This window comes from Cricetulus griseus, chromosome 2 (genome assembly GCF_003668045.3).
Source record: "Cricetulus griseus strain 17A/GY chromosome 2, alternate assembly CriGri-PICRH-1.0, whole genome shotgun sequence".
Lineage (NCBI taxonomy): Eukaryota > Metazoa > Chordata > Mammalia > Rodentia > Cricetidae > Cricetulus > Cricetulus griseus.
In genome coordinates this window covers 244,403,327-244,425,012 of record NC_048595.1, presented here as the reverse complement: position 1 = coordinate 244,425,012, position 21,686 = coordinate 244,403,327, and the positions used below count along the sequence as shown (strand labels likewise).

The following is a 21,686-nucleotide window of genomic DNA, read 5'->3' as shown; positions in this document are numbered from 1 at the left end:
TTCCTGTATTTGGGGTGCAGTAGTATCTCTCCATAGAGAATGGGCTCCCAAAGTCCATTTGTGCTCTACAGATAAACACTGGCTCCACTGTTAGAGGTCCTGTAGACTGCTCTGGCATCCTAGCTGGCACTCACATTCAGAGGACTTGGTTTGGTCCAATGCTGGTTCCCCAGCTTTACGACTGGGGTCCGTGTGCTCTCGCTAGGTCAGATCAGCTGGTGCTGTTGGTTTCTCCAGCACTGTCCTGGCTCCTTTGCTCATCCCTCCTCCTTCTCCGCAACTGGAGTCCAGGAATATGGTTCAATGTTTAGCTGTGGGTGCCTGTTTCTGCTTCGATCAGCTACTGGATAAGTGCTTGGGATAGTAAACTGAAATGAAATTCCCCATCTTCTGTGAAGCAGTCGTTTGCAGGAACAAATGGATGAGTGGGTGTGTACCTGTACCTAGAGCTGGGTGCAGTGTCCTGAAGGCATGCAGGAGAAGTTTATGTTGAGGAAGTTTTCACAGGAGACAGCATGGAGCTGAGATTGGAAGGAACTCAAAAGGCATTCTGGGTAAGCAAAATGGAGGAGGAAGTTAGAGGAAGAGAATGTGCAAGGAAATCAAGACATATTTGGGGACTCTCAAGTAGTTCAGTTTTTATCTTTAAATGTATTTATTGATATTTTCTGTATGTGGGAGCATGTGTGTCTGTCTATCTGTCTGTGTCTGTGTGTGGGATTGCATGTGCCATACCGTATGTGTGGAGGTCAAAGGGCAGCTTTGTGGAGTTGGTTTTCTCCTTTCACTTTTATATGGGCTCAGGGAATTGAACCCAGGCTGCCAGGCTTGTACAGCAAGTGCCTTTCCTGCCTAAGCTGCCCCCTTGGCCTGTACTTCAGTTTTATTGGTGTTCAAATTACAAACCTAGGAGTATCGGCAGAAATAAATAAATAAATAAATAAATAAATAATCATATAATAAGGGAACAAAGAAAGTGAAAAGATAATAGGAAAATGGTGAAGTTTTAGACCAGTGGTTAAGGAAGTAAAGAGGACTATTTTATGAGGCAGTGGGTGATGGGATGGCAGATCATTGCAAGTGTGTTTAGGGTGACATTCCAGAGACTCACAATTTCTTATTTTCTTGGGTATTATTCTCTGCATGAAATGGTGAGAGGAAGCTAACTTAATGTTTGCTTGACCTTTACATGCAGAGGCAGATGTATTAAAGGGACAAGAGAGCATGGACACTGGCAAAAGAGTGTGGACAGTGTCTGACGCTGTGTTATCTAATTTCTATTAGAGTGTGAGGTAAAGTGGGATGGATTGATATTGAAGAATGGGGCAATAGAGCTGAAGATTGTGTTACTAGAAGCCTCCAAGTGAGACAGCTGTAAGGGTTAGTGATGGCCAGAGAACACTATATTGAATTTTGAGAATTCAGGGGAGTTGTTTTTAACAGAGGCTATTGGAATCTTATTCCTTTACGTTCACAAAGAGGAGCCAGTGATAGGAATTCAAAGACAAAAATGATCAAAGCTCATTGTAGAGTTCAGTAAGGTTACTAGAATCAGTATAAAAATATGGTAGATAATTGAGGACAGTCGATGGCCTGGTGGGAAAAGGCACCTGTTACCACGCCTGACTGAATGGATCCTCTTGGCTCATGTGGTAGGAGAGAAGCAACTCCTGCAAGTTGTCCTCTGACTTCAATATAGTCACTGCATTTGCTCATGTGTGTGTGCATGCACACATGTAAGTAAATGTAAAAAATCAAAGCAGATACATTGAATTATCTAATTTTCTAATGAGTCATCATTTATAATGGCAACAAAATCCTAAGAATGTGAACAACCTACCCAAGGATATGCAAGCCTTTTGTGGAGAGAGTATTTTACTATCTTTGCTAGGAGAGAATATTTTAAGTATATCTTTGCTAGGTGCATTTATCAGATGCTTTTCTCATTTTTTCCTTTGTTTCAAGAACATCTCTTCCACTCCATGAGAAATACATTTCTAGACTAAGCCAGACCTTCAGCAAACTGCATACTTACTTACATAAAACTATGTCTCTGAAGAAGTGATGTGGTAAAGTTGCTCTCAAATGTTTTGCCTCTTTTTTAAGACTTTATAAGTACATGCTTTATAGAAAGTTTGTTTATGTATTTAAAAGTAAAAGTTAAACAACCAAAAAGCTGACTGGAAAAGTTTATTCTTTTTTAAATATATTCTTCCTTTAAGACAAAGTCTCCTTTAGCCCAGGCTGGCCTCATACTTACTGTGTAGCAGAGAATGACCTTGAGCTTCTTACCGTCCTGCTTCTACACGCCCCTCCATGCCTAGGTAATGAGAGTTCAAATTGAACCCAGAGCTTTGTGTGTGCTAGTCAAATACTCTCTATCAGAACTGTGTGGTTTTTTTTTTTTTAACATTTTTTTTTAAAGAATGGGCTTCTTTTTTTTTTTAAATTCTTGTTTCATATGCATTGGTGTTTTGCATGCATGTATGTCTGTGTGAGGGTGTCGGATCCCCTGCAATTGGAAATCTAGACCATTGTAAGCTGCCGTGTAGGTGCTGAGAATTGAACCCTGGTCCTCCAGAAGAATAGCTATTTTAACCACTGAGCCATCTCTCTGACCCAGTAAATTGTCTTTGAGGTGATGACATTGGGTGCTTAGCTTGTGCTTCCTGAGATAGAAAGGCTTTTGCTGTCAGAGGCTTAGGTTTTAGCTTATTTTAATTTTGACTACAGGACACTTTGTCTGTCTTCCTTGTTTTAGCCTTCCTTTGTCTCATTTTTCTTATTTAATGATCATTTATCATGCTGTATGTTCTTTGGAGTCATCTTAACTCCTGTTCGGGGTAGGGTATGTACAAGCAACCATTCTAACAATGACACTTAGAAGCCAAGTAGGATGTCAAAAGCATTAGTTGGCCAAAGGGAAGGCAGCTCTCAGAGTTTTGAGGACAGATCATTCCAGAATCGATGCCCACAGTCAACAAACTTAATGTAGCTTTTCTACTCCAGGGAAAATGCTAGACTTAAATCTTTTCTTTTGTAATATAAATATCACTGAAACATTTCTAATTAGTCATTCAGTCATTGTCCTTTTAAATAACTCAATGGGTGCTTGCAACATTAAGAATTCCATCCATTCTCTGCAAATCTCACAAAAATGTTTTCCAGCATTGATGAAAGCGCCATTGTGTGGTGAAGAATGTGAACTCTCACCAGCTTTAATGGGAACAGGAACCGATGGATGTCCATTTGTCATTCTAGCAAAGGCCGCTGCCCTTGTAATGCCTTTCTTTCTTCCAAATGCATTAGGGACTACTGCTTCAAAGTATTTATATTCCTAAAATTTCAGCAAAACATTACAAAAAATAGAAGGAAAATATCACTGCTTGGTAAACTTAACTTTTAACTTGTTATGTGAGTATTGTACTTTTTTGTTTATAGTTTTCATGTATACTTACAAAAAATGTAGATATTTTAATAGTCATGGAAGATTTTAATTTATCTACACACTGAAGCAGCAGATTTTATTTATTTATATGGTTGTTTTGGGAAAAGAGTTTGTTCTATATCCCCTACTGGCTTGACACTGTCTCCCAGGCTGATCTTGAATTTGAAGCAATCCTCCTGTCTTAGTTTCCCAACTCTGACATTATATATGTGTGCCACATGCCAGTCATTAAGGATTACACAGTGCACTGAGAACACCAGGCACTGGAGTTTAGTTCATGTAGTCAGAATAATAGACTTTTTTCAGTATTTTATTTTTTATATGTATTGGATTATTTTTTGATATTGGGGATGGAATGCAAGGCCATGGCTAGTCTTCATGTATGTTCTGTCACTGAGTTCCAGCCCTAGTCTCTAGATTTAGTTTTAAAGGAATTCTTTCAGATCAGATTATGTAAATCCAACCGCGTCATCACCAGGATCTCTCTCTCTGGTCTCCCTCCAGTTCCATTATCTTTTTGAAAGAAGCCAAGGAAGACACACAGGTAGGCTTGTTATTCTGAAGATGAGAGTGGGCAGTGGCCAAAGGGACCACTATCCTGTCTGCATGTTAGGCAGGTTTCTAGGTCTCCACACCAGCCAGCTTCCTGGATGATTTTCCTGTCTAGGTGATTGACCCTGTTAGGTAGAGTCAATGGTACATCCTTGCTTTTTATCAGATAATCTGCCAGATAGTGACCTTGTAAGGGTTAGGGCTCATGAAACCAGCTTTAGATAGTTATCCATGACCTTCGGGGCAGTTCAGGATGTCATACTTCCTCCCAGTGCCAGAGCTGTGACTCAGGTCTCATTCCTCCTACATTAATGGAGTCCTGGAGTTCTAGTCTTTGTTTTTACAGGTTGTTGATTATGAGACAAGGATTTGCCCCTTTATGTCCTCTAAGCCTTCAAATAGCTGACTAGCTATCTAATGGTATCAGTGCAATAATTTAATATTTTGTTTTTGTATTATATCCTATTTCTCCAAATGGTATATTCTAACTTTCAAAAGAATATGTTTCATCTATCAGGATTGTCATTTAAAAAGCTTTGTTATAAACTCTCTGTCTCTCTGTCTCTGTCTCTGTCTCTGTCTCTCTCTCTCTCTCTCTCTTTCTCTCTCTGTGTGTGTGTGTGTATGTGTGTGAGTATGTGTGAGTATGTGCCTACACAGGAAGATTAAAATTTTGTTTGTTCAGAACAATGGAGCTAGACTTAATAGAAAGCAGAAGAATTTGTAAAGGGTGGAAATAGTGTGATTTACTAATTTTAACTGAGAGAAGTTTTGGTTCTTAAGTGAAATTATTAAAGTATTACATAGTTATTACAAAGAGGAAATGACTTTAGATGCTACTATTTGAACTTATTACTGAAAATGATCAGAATAAAGAATATTAAAAAGCTGGATGCAAGCCTGATTCCAGCATTAGGGAGGGTGTGGCTGAAGGGCATGAGTTAGAAGCCTGGGACAACACAATGGGACCTTTTCCAGAAAAGAAGTAATTGAGAAATTTTAGTTTATAAAATTGGAGAAAAGTCTTAAGTGCATTTAAATATAGAGTCTAAATTAATGAGCTTCATCCATTGATGGGATTTAGGATATCATGCCTTAAATTTCTCTCTCTCTCTCTCTCTCTCTCTCTCTCTCTCTCTCTCTCTCTCTCTCTGTGTGTGTGTGTGTGTGTGTTGTGTGTGTGTGTGTGTGTGTACATGTGGAAGGTAACATGTATGGAGGTGAGAGTTCCATGTCTTTGTGTCTTGTTTAATCATTCTTCACTTTTTTTTTTTTTTTTTTTGAGCTCATTGATTTGGCTTGGCTGGTTGGCCAGTAAGCATTCCAGGGATCTACCTTTCTCTACCCAGCCAGTGCTAGGGTTGCATCTGTGTGCTACCATGGCTGCCTTTTTACATGGGTGCTGGGGATCTGAACCCAGGTCCTCATTCTTGTAGGGCATGCTCTTTGTACACTGGGCCATCTCTCCAGTCCATACCTTAAGATATTGTTTATTTATTTTAATGATTAACTCATTTTTATTTTATGTGCATGGCTGTTTTGCCTGCATGTATGTCTCTGCACCGTGTGTATGCCTGGTGTTTATGGAGGTCAGAAGAAAGCATCAAATCCCATGGAACGGGAGTTACATATGGTTGTGAGCTACCACGTGGGTGCTGAGAACTGTACCTGGGTCCTCTGCAAAAGCAGCCAGTGCTTTTAACCACTGAGCAATCTCTCCATCTCCAAAAGCATTTTAAACTAAGGACTGAATTTGAAAACCTGGAAGGTCATTCTTTGACCTCCTACCCTTCCTACTTTCTGAAGAAGATTATGAACTTAGGGAGAATTTTCTAACCATCTCTGGAAGCAGGTTGCCTGGCTTACTTTTGAGAGGGTGCCTTCCTTATACCTGGAAGGAAGGACTGTCCTTTTCTCTGAAGGCATGGGGATCCAGACGCCTTGCTAAGTTCTCCAGCCTGATACCACCAGTCACACTTCCCATCTAATTGTACTACTCAATAACTATCCACTTAAATTAAACCCACCTTGAAGGATAAACAGGTTGGGGGCTGGAGAGATGACTCAATGGTTAAGAACACTCACTGTTCTTCCAGATGTCCTGAGTTCAATTCCCAGCAACTCCATGGCTCACAACCATCTATAATGGGATCCTCTGCCATCTTCTGTCATGCGGGCAGAACACTGTATACATAAAATACATGGAAAATCAAACAACCCCAGAGAAGTTCACCTGCTTCTGGGGGGTGTTAGAAAGAGTGTGGTCCTCAATTTCTTATGAAGAGTCCCAAGTCACATAAAACTTCTACTAATTAAAACTGTGTGCTTTTCTCATTACTTGGTCTTTTGTTTCAGAATTCTGAGCCCTCAATATAACAAAGTAAATGATGGCCCCATGTCCCTGTGTCCTCCACGACTTTGCATTACCCATGCAGATATGCTGCTACTCATCCTTCGAGCTCTTCTGACCCAAGTAGTTGTTTTGTGATGAAGAGGCCGAGCCCATCTTTGTGTTCTCAGACCCTTGGGTTGTGGGGAGCTCTTGGACAGATGTCAGTTACTTGACCCCACAGGCTCTGCGTCACATTTTCTGGCCTTGATCTTGTTTCCTAGAGTAAAACAGCAGGGGTTTCTTTCCTAGCAGGATCCTGTAGCCTTAGGGATTATGAAGATACAGAAAACTGAATTTATATGACATTTCTTTACATTTCCAATGATGAAATTGCTCTGAAAAGCTTTTTGCATAGAAATGGATATAGAATTTTGTTCATTTTTGTAAGCTAAATGCAATTTTGTTAAGAAGGTTGTTAGATTGAGAGATTGCTAAAACTCTAGCCTGTTGGAATTATAATGGTCTTTGCATATTTTTGTATAAAATGAGGGAAGTGCCCTTAGTTAGCATGATAAATGATTCCAAGTACATTTTTTGTCATAAAAGAGAAAATGAAAGGCTTTAGAATGCTCATTTGAGCATTATGCTTTCTCTTATTTTGACTGTCATTTTCCCTCTAGATGGAGAGGACAAACTATTTCTATCCTTGTAAGGAATTTGTTCCATTCCCAGCATACCCAGGCTGCTGTGTTCCTGTGTGAAGAACTGGACTTCCAAATACAGTTTGCTACTGTCTCATGGGCTTGCTGACCCTTTGCCCTGTGGCCTGGGTTAGGCTCTCTGTGGACATGTCAGAACGACTTTGCCACACTTCCTCCCTGCACCAGAGACCAGGCTGTCTGCGCGCCCTGTCTCATTTCTGCCTGTTTGCGTGCATCATCCTCCATGCTCCCTTTCCTTCTTCCTTTCTCTCTTAACTCTTCCCCTGTCCCCGCTTCCATTTACTTCATCTTCAGTCAGACATATAAATGAACTTGCTTTGTGGCTGGTTTTATTTTTAAAATCATTTTACAATTATTTTTAGAAGATCCATTGCATTTTACTTTGTGTTGTAGGTATGTGTGCTTTGAGTGTATGTTATGTGTACCGTATGTGCATGGAACTATGGCAGCCAGAAGAGGGCACTGCATCCGCTGTCTGGAGTTGAGCTCCGGATGTGGGTGATGGGAACTGCACCTGGGCCCTCTGCAAGAGCATCAAGAGCTCTTAACCGCAGAGCCGTTCTCCAGCCCCTCTGACGAGGATGAATTCATGTGGTTACAGCACAGCTGTGAGGTGGGACTCATCGTGGCCCTCTGTTACCCGATAGAGAAAATGAGGCTAAGTGACTTGCTGGGGAGCGGCAGAGCCATCATCCAAATCCAGGCGGTTTGACTCCGGATTCTGTGCCGGGTAATTGTATGGTAATCTGTTAGTTTGTAAATTAGGTGCTGGGATCCCCAGACATGTTCTGAGGATACCCCTCTACCTTCTTGGCTTAGCTGAAAGCCATCTTTTTATCTGAAATTGTGGTTTCTGTTGGTGGGTATCCTGCTCATTTCACCAAATCCATCATAACCAAGGCCAAGAGATGTCACCCTAGGCTCCTGATACTTTGTAGCAGCTTTCTTTGGACCACCAGCTCCTAAATAACAACCTGGAGACTTTTTATTAATTGTGAAAGCTTGGCCTTAGCTTAGGCTTGTTCCCAGCTAGCTCTTTAAAATTTACATTAATGTATGTTCTTCCACAGGGCTCATGTAGTCTCTCTTCAGTGCCATAGGCATTTTCTCCACCTCTGGTTGGTGAATCTCCACCTGAGAGTCTTTTTCAGAGTTCCTGTCTCTTCCCGGAAGTCCTGCCTATCCTCTCCTGTCTAGCTATTGGCTGTTCACCTTTTCATTAAACCAATCAGAAGATGCCTTAGGCAGGTGAGGGAAACAGAGACACATCATCACAGAGTACAAAAAGATTGTCCCAACAGTACTCTGTCATTTTGTTCTTGCCTTGACCTCCCAGATGCCTTTTCTCATTGGCATTTCATGGCATCTGACTTTATTGTCTCCACCTCCCCTTTCTACTCTCACCTTGGCCTTTCCTCTCACTCAGTGAGGCTTTTTGTTTCTCAGCACATACTGTGACTACTGCTTGCTTCTCTAGTAGAACACAAACTGTCTGAGCTCAATGGTCCAGAGTGAGCTTTAGAGCCAATCAGAGCCGGGAGCCAAAATCAGCCCTTTGGCTCCTGTTGCTTTTGTCAGATCATTTAGCACAGCATGGAAAAGTGGCCAACACAAGGACAGAGAGAGAATTTATTATAGTTTCTAAGGTCAGAGTTGGGTGTGTACAAGAACACAACAGCACACCTGGGCTGGTTTTAGAGTGTGCAACCCGACAGTTTCTTTGTGCTTGCCTGTGGCAGACAGAATGTCATTCAATACAGGAAGCTCTGATGTTGAAGACTTGCTTTTTAGGAATGGAATGTTTTAAACTATTGTTTGACAGTTTTACATAGTAATCAATTGGAAATATCTATCCTAAATGAGAATTATAAAGTTTTTAAAATTGAAGTTGGTCTCAACATTATGTCAGCCTTTATTTTGAAATACAGCTCAAATCTTTTGTGCAAACTGCCTAAAAATGAATCAGGTTTAGGCAGTAGAAACAGGTCTCCTTAAAATAGTTAACATTGGGAATGGCAAAAGGCGCTTTTATTTGTTGGACATTTTAGGTGACTGAAGAGTGATTCTAAAATTTTATTTATTTTTTCATATTATATGTCACATAATTGTATAGTAACTTACAGTGATATTAGAATCTTCCATCTGAAAACCATAGAAAGAAATTGCCCAGAGTTGTAAGACATATTACTGCATCACAGATCAGTTTTTTAAAAAAAACATAACCTTAATTACCATTCTTTTCTTAACCACATAGTAAAACAGAGTATGGTATAGGCCACCTAGTTTACATTTACATTACTCACATGTTTGTGAGTCTGGTTTAGATAATGTTTGTAGTTATTGATTCTGGGTCTGAATGGCACCAAGTAAAGAGAAAAAGGTATTATCATATTTATAAAAATGAAAAAATAAATTTATCTACAGTTTGGCCAAAACTGGTGAGAGAAAAATTTTAATCAGCCTCTGTCTTGCCCACAGCTATGTGACAACTAGAGAGAAGATGAGACAAAGGCGGGGGAATTTTATGCATGTGTAAATTTGGCGTAGGTCCCAGTTACGCCTCAAAACAGGGAGAGAGGTGAGTGTCCTGAGAGTGAAGCAGGGTGTTTTGAATAGGCCGTTTTTACTTCCAGCATGCTGTTCCCATGGATACTCAGTCTTAGTGCGCCTCTTATAATTTCTCCTTATTTTGGGGGCATTCCTCAGTCTTGAGGAATTTGAGGAGCTCTGCCATCTGGCTATCTGTCTGTTCCTGATTAATGTGTGGATCCTATCACCAGCACTGGAAGCATGAAAGTAAAAACAGTAACTTTATGCTTTTGACTGAAAGAGACACTCTCCGTGGAATGTAAATTCCTGGGACCCTGTTTGATGGCACCCCTAGTGAAGGATTGGGAACATGCTAATAACTGCCCTTCTAGGACCATTTAGTCACTACTTTTGGTAGGTAGGCCATCTTGATAATCTTCCTGTCTCCGAATGAACTGGTGTGTGTGTGCGCGCGCGCGCGTGCGCGCGCATTGCATGTGAGTGTGAGTACACATGCCGTGTTGGAGCATGCAGAGGCCAGAGCAGGCTGTTAGTGAAATTAAATTTTAAGAAAATTAAAACTTATGAAGCATCTATCTGCCTGTTTTTTAGATTATTTTTAGTAAAGTTCAACTTATAACTCAGATTAAATGAGATCCTATTTTTAGAATATAAGATTTCATTGAGCCAACTTTCATAAAAATATTATGGTCCTGGTGATCCTAAATAGTATTATGTTGCCTTACCATATTCTACAAATAAGTAAATCTGGTTCCTGAGTTACTGAGCTCTTTGTGTACACAGTTATAATAATTTTGTAATTGCCACTCATCTGTCACTCTCTGCCTTATTGCCTTGACACAAGGTCCCACTGAACCAGAAGCTTACCCTTTCAGTGAGGCTGGCTGGCCAGTGAGCTCTTGCGATCTGCCTGTCTCCTGTTGATGTGGGGGTTGCAGGTGTTCACAGCCATGCTTGCCCTCTGTGCGATGCTGGGCATTGACACTCTGGTCTTCACGTTTGCTGAGCAAGTTTTTACTCACGGAACCTTCTCCCTAGCCCTGGGTGAACTTTGTTCTTTACAGTCATTGATCATCAGTTCCTTGTGAGGTTTAGTGTGGTCCCTGTGGGCAGTCTGTTCCTACATAGGAAGAAAAAGCAGGCAGAAAAAAGAGAGAGAGAGAGAGAGAGAGAAGAGAGAGAGAGAGAGAGAGAGAGAGAGAGAGACCACTACTCCCTTATTTCTTTTTTGCCAAATTACAGCAACAAAAGATGTTCTTTCAAAATTTTCTGTAGAAAAAGTGGACCTTAGGCTAAATTAACCTGTAATCCATTATCCATTATTAAAATGATCATTAGCATTTTGGTGTTACTACACTTTGTTATTTTATTTGTTTACTTTTTGAGACAGAGTTTCTCCGTGTTGTCCTGGCTGTCTTGGAACTCACTCTGTAGACCAGTACTGCCTGGGACACAGAGATAAGCCTGCCTCTGCCTCCCGAGTGCTGGGATTAAAGGCAAGTACCACGACCAAGATTCTTGGGGCAGATGTGCTTTTGCATAATTTTGACAGTGTATAGTGACAACGTTGAAAGCAGGATATCTGTAAAACCTGCATAGTTCTAGCAGAAGATCTCATCTAAGAACCACTGTTGGAATTCTATCCAGGAAGAAAGCTCACATTTTACAGTTAACAAATTATAAAAACAAGTAGAAACATGGTAGGGATTATTTAAAAAGTTCTAAGTCTAATCTTCCCCTAGAATTTAACCTTACCGAATATCAGGAATTACATAATTAAGCTGCAACTGCTATTGTTGTGTTTAAACTGATGACATATGGCATATGGCACAGGGCTGTAGACTCTAAGTACAGAATGGAAGAATTACTGTTTATTCATTAAGAGCACACATATAACAAAAAAATTTAAAAAGACATGAAGTTTGGAGGGAGGGAACTGGAAGTATGAGGGAAAATTGGAGAGAGTAGGTGGTGGATGGATATGATCCATACATATTGTATAGACATATGTAACTTTGTACAAAAATGTATTAAAAACACACATGGAAACAACTACATTTTAAATATTTTTTGTAATATAAGTTAGCTTTCAGTACTTACAAATGATAGAGTTGAGAAAATTTCTTTAGAATAGTTATTCTTATAAATCTTAAATTATAATTTTAAAATCATTTTGAAATGAATAAAGCAAGATTACTGGTTTACAGAGACATGACTCATGCTATTTAAAATTATTATAACTATGTGTGTATATGTAGTGTTCAGTAACTTAGAAACCCAGTGTTAGCTATTTTTAGAGTACATTAAGACAGTAATTAGACAGCGTTATATTAGGAATGTTACGATCTTAAACATTTTATAAAGTTATATTAATAAGACATATACTCTAAAAATAATAGTAGCTATTTAGTCTGAATTATAATTTGCACTTCATTCAAAAAACCTTATGCCTAAGAGACAGATGCCTAAGTAAGCTCTAACTTTGTTCTTTAAATAGAGTTCTTTTGTAAGCTTATTAAGAGCAGCGATATTTTTAAACATTAAGGCCTAGTCTGGGCTGGAGAGATGCCTTAGTGTTTGCAAAGGACCTGAGTTTGGTTCCCACATCACATTGTGTGGTTCATAACCACATATGATACCACCTCCAGGGGATCTGATGTTCTCTTCCAGCATTTACACACACACACACACACACCACACACACCACACACACACACACACCACACACACACACACCACACACACACACACACACACACACACACACACCACACACACACACACACACACACACACACACACACACACACACACACACACACACACACACACACACCACAACACACACACACACACCACACACAGAGAGAGAGAGAGAGAGACAGAGAGAGAGAGAGAGAGAGAGAGAGAGAGATAAAGCAATTTTTTTTTAAAAAACAACTGGCTGTGGGTTTATATTGAAGTTTGAACTCAGAGATTGCTATAAGTGACTTATTAGTTATGGGCAACTCAATCACACACACACCTTCCCTATTACTATTTATGAACTCCATGGAATGGGGTAGAACTTTTGTAACACATTTAGATCTTTAGTTACCTCAAAGTGTAATTCTTGGAGTTTTAAGATGATATTATCCTAAAAATCAGAAACCATATAGATATTATCATTATTTAAACAAATCATTTGTTACTTTCCCCCACTTACTTTAGGGATAAGGACAAGAAAGATAAATTAGATTTCTTCATTTCAGAATTCTAATAGGGTGGGTATTGTGGTGCACACTGTACTCCTAGGATATGGAAGGTAGTGGCAGGAAGATCAGAAGTTCAAAGCCATCCTTGACTATTTAGTGAATCTGAGGCCAGTCTGGGCTGTGAGACCCTCAAAACCAAATAGCCATACCAAACAGAAATTACAGCACAAGACAGAAACACCAAGCAGCACAAAAAGGAGAAATTTTGATAATGTTTTTCTCTTAATTTTGAACTCTTAGACTGCTTATACTAAGACTGTTTGTGGTAGTAAATTTACAATGCACTGGTTCGGGATGAAGCAGGTTAATTTTATTGGGGAGAAATCACTTACATGAGAAACTGATAACCCAGGGTCAGCGCTTTGAGCATCCAATCTTAGCAGCCCTCTGAGACCCAACCAGAATGCAGCAAGAGAGTCTGCTTTCCCCCCTAGACTTAAATCTCACCTGCTCATTATGAACCTGTGACCACACCCACACCCAAACAGGCATGGTCAGCACCACTGGTACCTAGTAAGATCTCTCACTACATTTCCCCTTTTAGTCTAAAGAAAAAGATTTAGACTTGATGCAAAACTATATACAAAGATGGCAAATAGCAAGTATGCACCAGGAAAAGGAAACGTAAGGACACACGCCCTCAGGATCTATTGCCAGTGGAACAACAAGAGCAAATGGCAAGAACTACAGCTGTGTACTTAGTGAGAGCTTCGGTGTTGGCCAGTCAGTATCCATGTGTACTCACGTCTTTACTTCAGACACGTCATGGATGTTGTTTATAGACACGAGACCTGCATGTTCATGATAAATGGTGTGAAAAGCATGAGGTTTTGCCTTCACATCTTATAAAGTTTTTCTGCAAAAACACGTTAAGGATGGCATTTTTGAAAATCTAGGGCTCAGGGTGTAGCTCTGTCACAGAGCACTAGCCTGGCATGCACAGAGCTCTGGTTCAATTCCCAGTACTTCAGAAGGAGAAACTCTAAAAGCACTGTGCAGGGAGACAGCAGCAGACCACTGGCATCAGTCACACAAACAGATCTGATTGACACGCTAAGAAAGCTGTAGTTGCCAGTTCTATTTGGAATAGTCTTTTTTTTTTTAAAGAGATATATATAGAGAGGGTCTTGCCGTATAGCTCAAGCTGACTTGACATTCAGTTCCTTCTGCTTCAGCATCCTAAGTGGTAGGATTGCATGTGCCACTTTGCCTAGATGAAATAATCTTTGAGTTGAAGCAGCCTTTACAGTGCATCAGAAAGATGTCTGTATAGGGTTGTTACTACAAGAGATGACGGCTGTTTTAGAACTCACAAATCAAACACAGTTCCTTTATGCAAATTACAAGCTCTACTTTTTAAAAATGTAACATTAAAAGTGATTTTATTTTTAGCTAGGCAGTGGTGGTACATGCCTTTAATCCCAGCACTTGGGAAGCAGAGGCAGATGGATCTCTGTGAGTTCAAGACCAGCTTGATCTACAAGAGCTAGTTCCAGGACAGGCTCCAAAGCTACAAAAAGAAACACCCAAGAAACCAAAATAAACCTCCCCAAAACAATAACGAAAACAATAACAAAAAAAGAGGCAGGTGGATCTCTGTGAGTTCCAGGTCAGCCTTGTCTACAGAATGAGTTCCAGGACATCAAGGGCTACACAGAGAAATCCTGTCATGAAAAACAAAATCAAACAAACAAAGACCCAACCAAACAAAACATTTTAATGTGTGTGGGTGTTTTGCCTGCATGTATGCCTGTGTAGCATGTGTGTGTCTGGTGCCTGCAGAGGCCAGAAGAGGGCATCAGATCCCCTCAAACTGGGAGTCATAGATGGTTGTTGGCTTCTGTGTGGATGCTGGTAATACGACCTCGGTCTTCTGGAAGAGGACAGGGTTTATTTGGACATATGGCTCTGGAGGGCTAAGAATCCTTCATGGCAAGGTGCCATGGTGGCTGAAGCAGAAAGCTGAATATTTCCATATTCAATGACAAATATGTATCAGAGAGAGGCAACCGGAAAGGGCCAGGTCTTTAAACTGTTAAGGCCCTCCTCTAGCAACATACTTTCTTCATGGTGGAAAATAAGAGCAGAGTACAATAATGTAAGTAATGAAGATGAAAATGTCACAATGAAGACATTATTTTATATTCTGACATAAATAAATTAAAAACTTTGTTCCCTGTAAACTTTATTCCTCTGAAATAGTTGTTCTCCAACTGGGAGCTCCATCAGATAATGCCCTATGTGCTTTGTTGTGACTTTTTTTTAAAGTTAGACCGTTGGCTGTTTTTTGAGCTCCCAAACAGGCTTATATTATTAAGAGGAAGAGATACTATGTAATATGTATACCTACACATATATGCACATACTTAAATATATGTGTATAAAAATGAGTATATTTACAGTTTTGCACAAAATTGTGGAGAGAAAATTTAACATGAATAATATAAACCCAAAGACAAATATTGGGGTTCAAGCTGAAGATCAGAGAAGCAAAGCAGCCAAGTCACTAGGGAGTTCTCACCTCTATCAATGCTTAGACCAAAGGGGAGATCCACCAAACCTCAGATTGCACCTCCAGACTGCACTGCTCCTCACCAAATCTCAGAATGCTCCTGAGACTGCAATGAGCTCCTTATATTCTCTCCAGTGCCGGGATTAAAGGCCTGAGCTCTGTTTTTCTTTTAGACTGATTCACTCTCATGTAGCCCAGGGTGGCCTTGACCTCACAGAGATCCATCTATCTCCTGACTGCTGGGATTAAAGGTACATGTCACCACTGCCCAGCTTCTATGGCTGTGGCTAGCTTTATTAGGTCATAAACAATATATTACCACAAGAAAAAGTCTTTATCTGTCTGATCTGCCTCTTCATAGAAGTGCTATGAAGTATAGGAAAGGTGAAAGAAAATCTAGGACGTGTGTGCCATGTCTTAGTGTCACAGTCAGGGAACTACAGGGAGATCTGCTCTCCCCCACCTCAGAAGAGTCATTTTCCCGATGCTGGCACTATTGGGGTGGGCTACTTTCATTCTTAGCATGGTATTTCCATTAGGGACCCTAATTCCTAAAGTCCCAATTACAGTGTTGTCACAGCCTTAGGAAATGGTAAAAGAGGGGAAAGGGAAATAAGTGGTTTGTAATAAATGGTATGTAATTCAAAATACAGGATTCTATTAAAATCACATTAATAGTTTACCATGAAATGACATTCAGTGACTTCTTTATTTTTAAGTATGAATTTATTGCTGCCACATTTTAAAAGAATTAATTTTAATAAAATCCATATAAAGATAAATAAGTAAAAATCTGAAAGAAAAAAGAGAATGCTGTTTTGTTAGGTTCGTCAAAGTGCTGTTTATTAAATTGTTTTAATGATCATCAGCAAGAGCTTCTGATATTTTAAAAATGTATTTAAACATTTGACTGCATGAGCATGTGTGCGTGTGTGTATTTGTGTGTGTGCAGTGGACAAACTGTAGGAGTCTGTTGTCACCTTCCACCGTGTGGGTCCCAGGGCTTGAACTCAACTCTAGTTGTCAACCATGACACAAATGCCTTCAGAGGTATCTTACTGCCCCTTAAAACACATTCCAAATGATTGTTCTTCAGGCAACTCTTTTCGCCTTTACCTCTGAGATAAATTATATTATTTAGGAAGCATACAGAGTTGACGTTTGAAGGATGCCTGATGCATTTGTTGTATGATTTTAAATTTAGTGCTTGAAGGAATTTCTGTTACTTTGGAAGAATTGACAGCCTCTTTAATTTTTCATGAGCTCCCCTTCAAAATAAAAGTTAACAGTGATGACAAATGACATGTAATCATCACACTAGTGGAAACTTTTATCTCAAAGGTGATGTATGTATAATCACTACCCAATACTTAGGCTAAGCAATAGATTATGCTGTTATTAGAAACAAAATCAATACCCCTCAGAAAGAAGACATCCCTTTCCCCGTTTCTATGTACCTAGACAATGTACTGAAGAGAGAAAACATGAAAATTAAATGTGCTGTGTGATAGATATTTAAGAATATTGTGAATAAATATCATCAAAGATTTTAGGCCTAGAGAGTTATGAGAGAAGTTATGTCAAAATCAGATGTAACTAAAACCAGTAAATTTAAAACTGTTTCTTTAGATGCACTTGGTTGTTATATCAAATAAAGAAATATGTGAAAATCTAATGTAGAGAGCAAAGAATGGCTCAGAGCATATGCTCCCAATCCCTGTGTGAATTCTGCTAAGCTAGAGTCCTTTTTGTCTGCTGCAGTTCCTGGTAGTTCACAGTACCATGACTCCTGTGTACTGGGCACTTGTCCTCAGGAAATACTGTGCATGTGTTCCTGGGTATACATGCTCAGTAAGTAAAATCAGCAAGTGTGTCCACATCTTTCTGCTGGATCTGTTCGCTGGGTGGTAATTCTTCTAAGTGATAATTCTTTATGATTTAAAGACTGAGATTCCAATCTTCAGCTTGTGCCTTAATTCCATGAGTCAAACCTTAGGAGTTGAGTACATTAGCCCACCCTCGTATGCTTAAGCCATAGGACTTTGCCACTGTTTGAGCAGTCTTGACTTAAGAAAATAACTTTTCTGTAATTCAGCATAATATTTCAGCTCTGATTAGGCTTCTAACACCCAAGAAGGTGTCAATATAGAAAGGACCAAAGTGGAATTAGAGTAGAGGGCAGTGATGGTTGTGAACATACTTTGATTGCCTCATGACCTACTCTTGCTAGATTCTGGGCTTTCTGCTTTGCCTCCCCTTTGTATGGATTCTTCTAAACTGAATGTCTGATTAGATGCACTGTGGCTTCAGTGGCCATCTGGGGTACCCCGTGGTCAGAAGAAGAGATTTTGCTGTCTTGGGCTCCCTAGACCTTGGAACATCTTCTTGACTTCATAGCCTTCCATGCTTCCTGGCCTCTCCAGGGCTCTTCTGTGAACTTCCCTGCTTAGTCAGCCAAAGTTACAGTTTCTGCTCTCAGCCAGCAGCACTGATTTCCCAACCTTTTAGTGTTGTGCCGTGTACCCTTTATTACTGTGGAAGATGGAAGAAAAAAGGGCTGGAGAGATGGCTTAGAGGTTAAGAGCACTGGCTGTTCTTCCCGAAGTCCTGAGTTCAGTTCCCAGCAACCACATGGGGGCTCACAGCCATCTACAATGAGATCTGGTATCCTCTTCTGGTGTGCAGACATACGTGCTGGCAGAACACTGTATACATAATTAATAAAGTCAGCATCTTCTTTATAAAAGATGGAAGAAAAGCCATGTGATGTCAGTGATTAGCACAGGGTTTTTATACATGTCCCAAGTCCACATAATATGATCAGAATATGTGTCTCAGCATACACCAGCATGCTGGACTTCTGTGGGCACTGGGTGTGTGAATTTGGGTCTTTATGCTTAAGCAGCAAGTGCTCTTACCCTGAACCATCTCCCCTGCACTGTTTTGGGGTTCAACTTTATCCTTTTAATTTACTTAATTGTATGTGTCAACCCTCCCTCAAGCCACTTTTGGATAAAGATTACAGAAAAGGTGTTTATTAACAGTCTTTCAAGAGTATGAGTTTTTCACGTATAGGGCAAGGGATTCCAGCTTCCTGGTTGCATGCTCTGGTCTGTGGCTTGTGTACTGACAACAGTATTTAACTTCCAAGAGGTAAGGGAAGTTCTAATTCATTCTTTTTGTTAGCCTTATCTTTCCAGTACAGCCATATGATAATTTATCAACCATACCTTTATTGGTGGAGATTATAGTCAGTCTGTGCTCATTCAGGATACTTTTCAGTATTTTCTATGTAGAATTGTATGCACCAATATTTTCTTTTTTCCTTTGTATTCTTAAAGTGGAGTTGCTAGTTCAGGATGCTATATAGTTTATGTCTTCATAGTCACGGGACAGATAATTGTTGTGGTACCAACATTACCTCTGCCCTCCTCATCCCTCTCTTTTGGTAATTCTCCCTTCCCGATAGTTTCTCTTCTGCTTTCAAGACACAGGCCCTTCCTTGGGAATAGCCTATCTGATTAACAGAAGAGGAAGCATTGCATTTCTGACTCTAGTAAACACTGATGCTGCTACCTCTAAAGCTCAGGAATGCATGCGTCCCAGCCCCAGGCATTTTTCTTGTACAAATATATCATCAATGCGAGACTGGGTATTCTGGGGAATGCTTTGCAGATCCCTAGAGTTTGGTTTCGATGTGGGTCTCATGCTTAAGTGCTCTTCTCTGAATCCTAGCTGTCTTGCTCTCTCCTTGTGGTTCTTTTTGCTCACTGTGGAAAGTTGCTGGGCTCCATCTAGGCTTCTCCTCCTGTATACCCAAGGTTTTAGGTTTTAAACTGGAGCAGTCAATAGGCTTAGCCCACGATGTTTGTTCCTTTTTTTTTTTTTTTTTTGTGACAGGGTTTCTCTGTGGCTTTGGAGGCTGTCCTGGAACTAGCTCTTGTAGACCAGGCTGGTCTTGAACTCATAGAGATCCTCCTGCCTCTGCCTCCCAAATGCTGGGACTAAAGGTGTGTGCCACCACCACCTGGTGTTTGTTTCTTATTTTATAATGTGTGTGTGTGTGTGTGTGTGTGTGTGTGTGTATGTCTGCACATGACTATGTGGCTGCACACAGGTGAGACCAGAGCAGGATGTCTGTGTCCTTCTCTGATGTTCCCCATTTTATTGTTTTACGCCAGGGTCTCTCACTGAAGTTTACTTATTTCAGCTAGAATAGCTGACTGGCAAGTTCTCAGGAACCATGTGTCTCTGTTCACAATGCAGGGGTGAGGTGGGGTGTATATTCCAGGCATGTGCAGCCAAGCCCAGCTTATGAGGTGGGTGATAGGGAAATGAACTCAGGTGTTCACGCTTGCAGAACAAGTCATTTTACCCCCTGGACCAAGACCCTTTTCTTATCTTGTTAGAGAAGGTTCTTTGCTTCATCTTACTCACAAGTTTTAGATATGACAGGTGGCAGCAGACCAGCCAGTCCTCTCCTAGACCATAAGGAAATCACCGAGATGGTCGGTAGAGTCAGTGTCATCCTGGAAAACATGCGCTTAATTTATGGGAAGTGCTCCCTTTTCCCGTCGGGGTTTTGTGCATTATATTGCACGTTTGCAATCATTGGAAGCTTGACTCTCATGTTTTCACACTCTCTGTATTTCTTTTTCTCTGTCTCTAAGAAATACCAAGTGGCTATCTTTTTATGTTAGTTTTTAATTGATAATATTTTATTTCATGCAGTATATTCTGATCAGAGTTTTTCCTCCTCTATCTACACCCAGATCCTCCCCACTTCCAGACCCTTCCAACTCCATGGCTTCTTCCTCCCTCCCTCTTTAGGAAACAGACAGGTAAATAAAACAAACAAGCCAGAATAAGACAAACAAATGTGAAAAAAAAAACAACAAAGCATGAGCAGCACATGCACATGTAGACACATGCAGGCAGAACCCATAGAAACACAAACCTGGAAACCATAATATGATCACCTTTATACTACAATAGCCATCTCTTGAATCAGCCCTTCAATAACTAAAGGTAAGTATGTGTTACAGTAGCATTTTGTGTTCTTACTTTCTTCAGAGACTGCAAAAAGAACATTTCAAGAAAAAGGCATCCTGGCGGGAGAAAGCAGAAGCTTTAAGCCTCACTTGACCTTTATGAAACTGTCAAAAGCACCAATGCTCAGGAAGAAGGTGAGTGCGCATATCTATCACTGGGCTTGCCCTCATCCCCCCACCCCCCAGGGCACACCAGGCTTTAGCATATTTCGAAGTGTGACTTTTTTTTTGGCACCTTAACTTATTTGTTCCTAGGACTCCAGGTCAATTCGGCTATAATCCAAGGGTGCTGAAGATCTCAGTGTGCTTAGGAGGCTGTTACAGACCTGCCGGGTTTGCTGCAAGGCTGTGGGGTGCACTTTGACATCCCTGACCACTCGCTGCTGCTTCTTTTGCGATTCCTCCCAGGAGTAGCCTTTAGATGGCGCCAGAGTTCAGTTGTGCTGCTTTCTTGCTTAGGGCTTCAGCTTCCTTCAGCTCTCAGGGCTTCCCGTGGAAGCCTCTACTCACTTGCTGCTCATGGCAGTTCACTGTTCCAGCCCAGGTTGAGGGATACTGTGGAGCTCTATTTTTTCTAGGTCTTTCAGTAATTCCAAAAGACAGTCTTGAGCTTCCAACAATAGCCTCCACTCAGGGGGCATGGACCGAGGGTACCATGGACCAGAAGCTAAAATATGCATGGGATCCCCCAACCTGACCCCACACGTGAACACACACACACACACACACACACACACACACACACACACACACACACCACACCACACCCCACACCCACACTGCTTGCATGGGATCCCCCAACCTGACCCCACACGTGAGTACTTCTACACACACACACACACACACACACACACACACACACACTTACTTACTTCCGTCAGGGGTTCCTTATGCACATGAAGTTACCAGAATATCTGAGATAAGCATGCCGATCCGTGTCCACGCCCTGCACCTCATTCCCTCAGCTCCTGTTCGGGCTCTTTTGTAGCTCTGTAAATGAAGGTCATGTTTATTAGTAAGTATAACCCTGCCCCCAGGTTTAGCATTTTCCCTTCTCAGAGTCCTTTTTGTTCTTTAAAACATGGGTTTGGCTGATCATCCTGTGCTTTTGAGCTTTCTACAAACTACTGTTAAAGATGTCCTCAAAAAGATATCTTGTATATTTTTGATAGCTATGCTACAAATTTGGCCATATCTACATAAGGCCTGGTTACAGAATCTGTTGGGTAAAATGATTATTGTAAGTGATAGTGTTTGAAGCCTTG

At 40.7% G+C, this 21,686-nt stretch overlaps 1 protein-coding gene and 1 long non-coding RNA gene across 9 annotated transcripts in view; both read left to right on the top strand.

Moving 5' to 3' along the window:
• Positions 1-21,686, top strand: part of Akap7 (A-kinase anchoring protein 7) — a 120,349-nt gene that overhangs the window by 31,733 nt on the left and 66,930 nt on the right. For all 8 annotated transcript variants that reach the window (XR_003482818.2, XM_027402902.2, XM_027402901.2 and 5 more), the window contains exon 6: positions 20,444-20,556. Coding sequence is in view for 7 of the 8 variants with exons in the window: in XM_027402902.2 (XP_027258703.1) it covers positions 20,444-20,556 (113 nt within the window). In the remaining variant the exon portion in view is untranslated. The remainder of the gene's footprint in view (positions 1-20,443; positions 20,557-21,686) is intronic.
• LOC118238353 lies at positions 108-10,839 on the top strand. Its single transcript, XR_004768419.1, has 3 exons — positions 108-2,324; positions 7,656-7,784; positions 9,533-10,839. It is a non-coding gene; the product is annotated as an uncharacterized LOC118238353 (long non-coding RNA).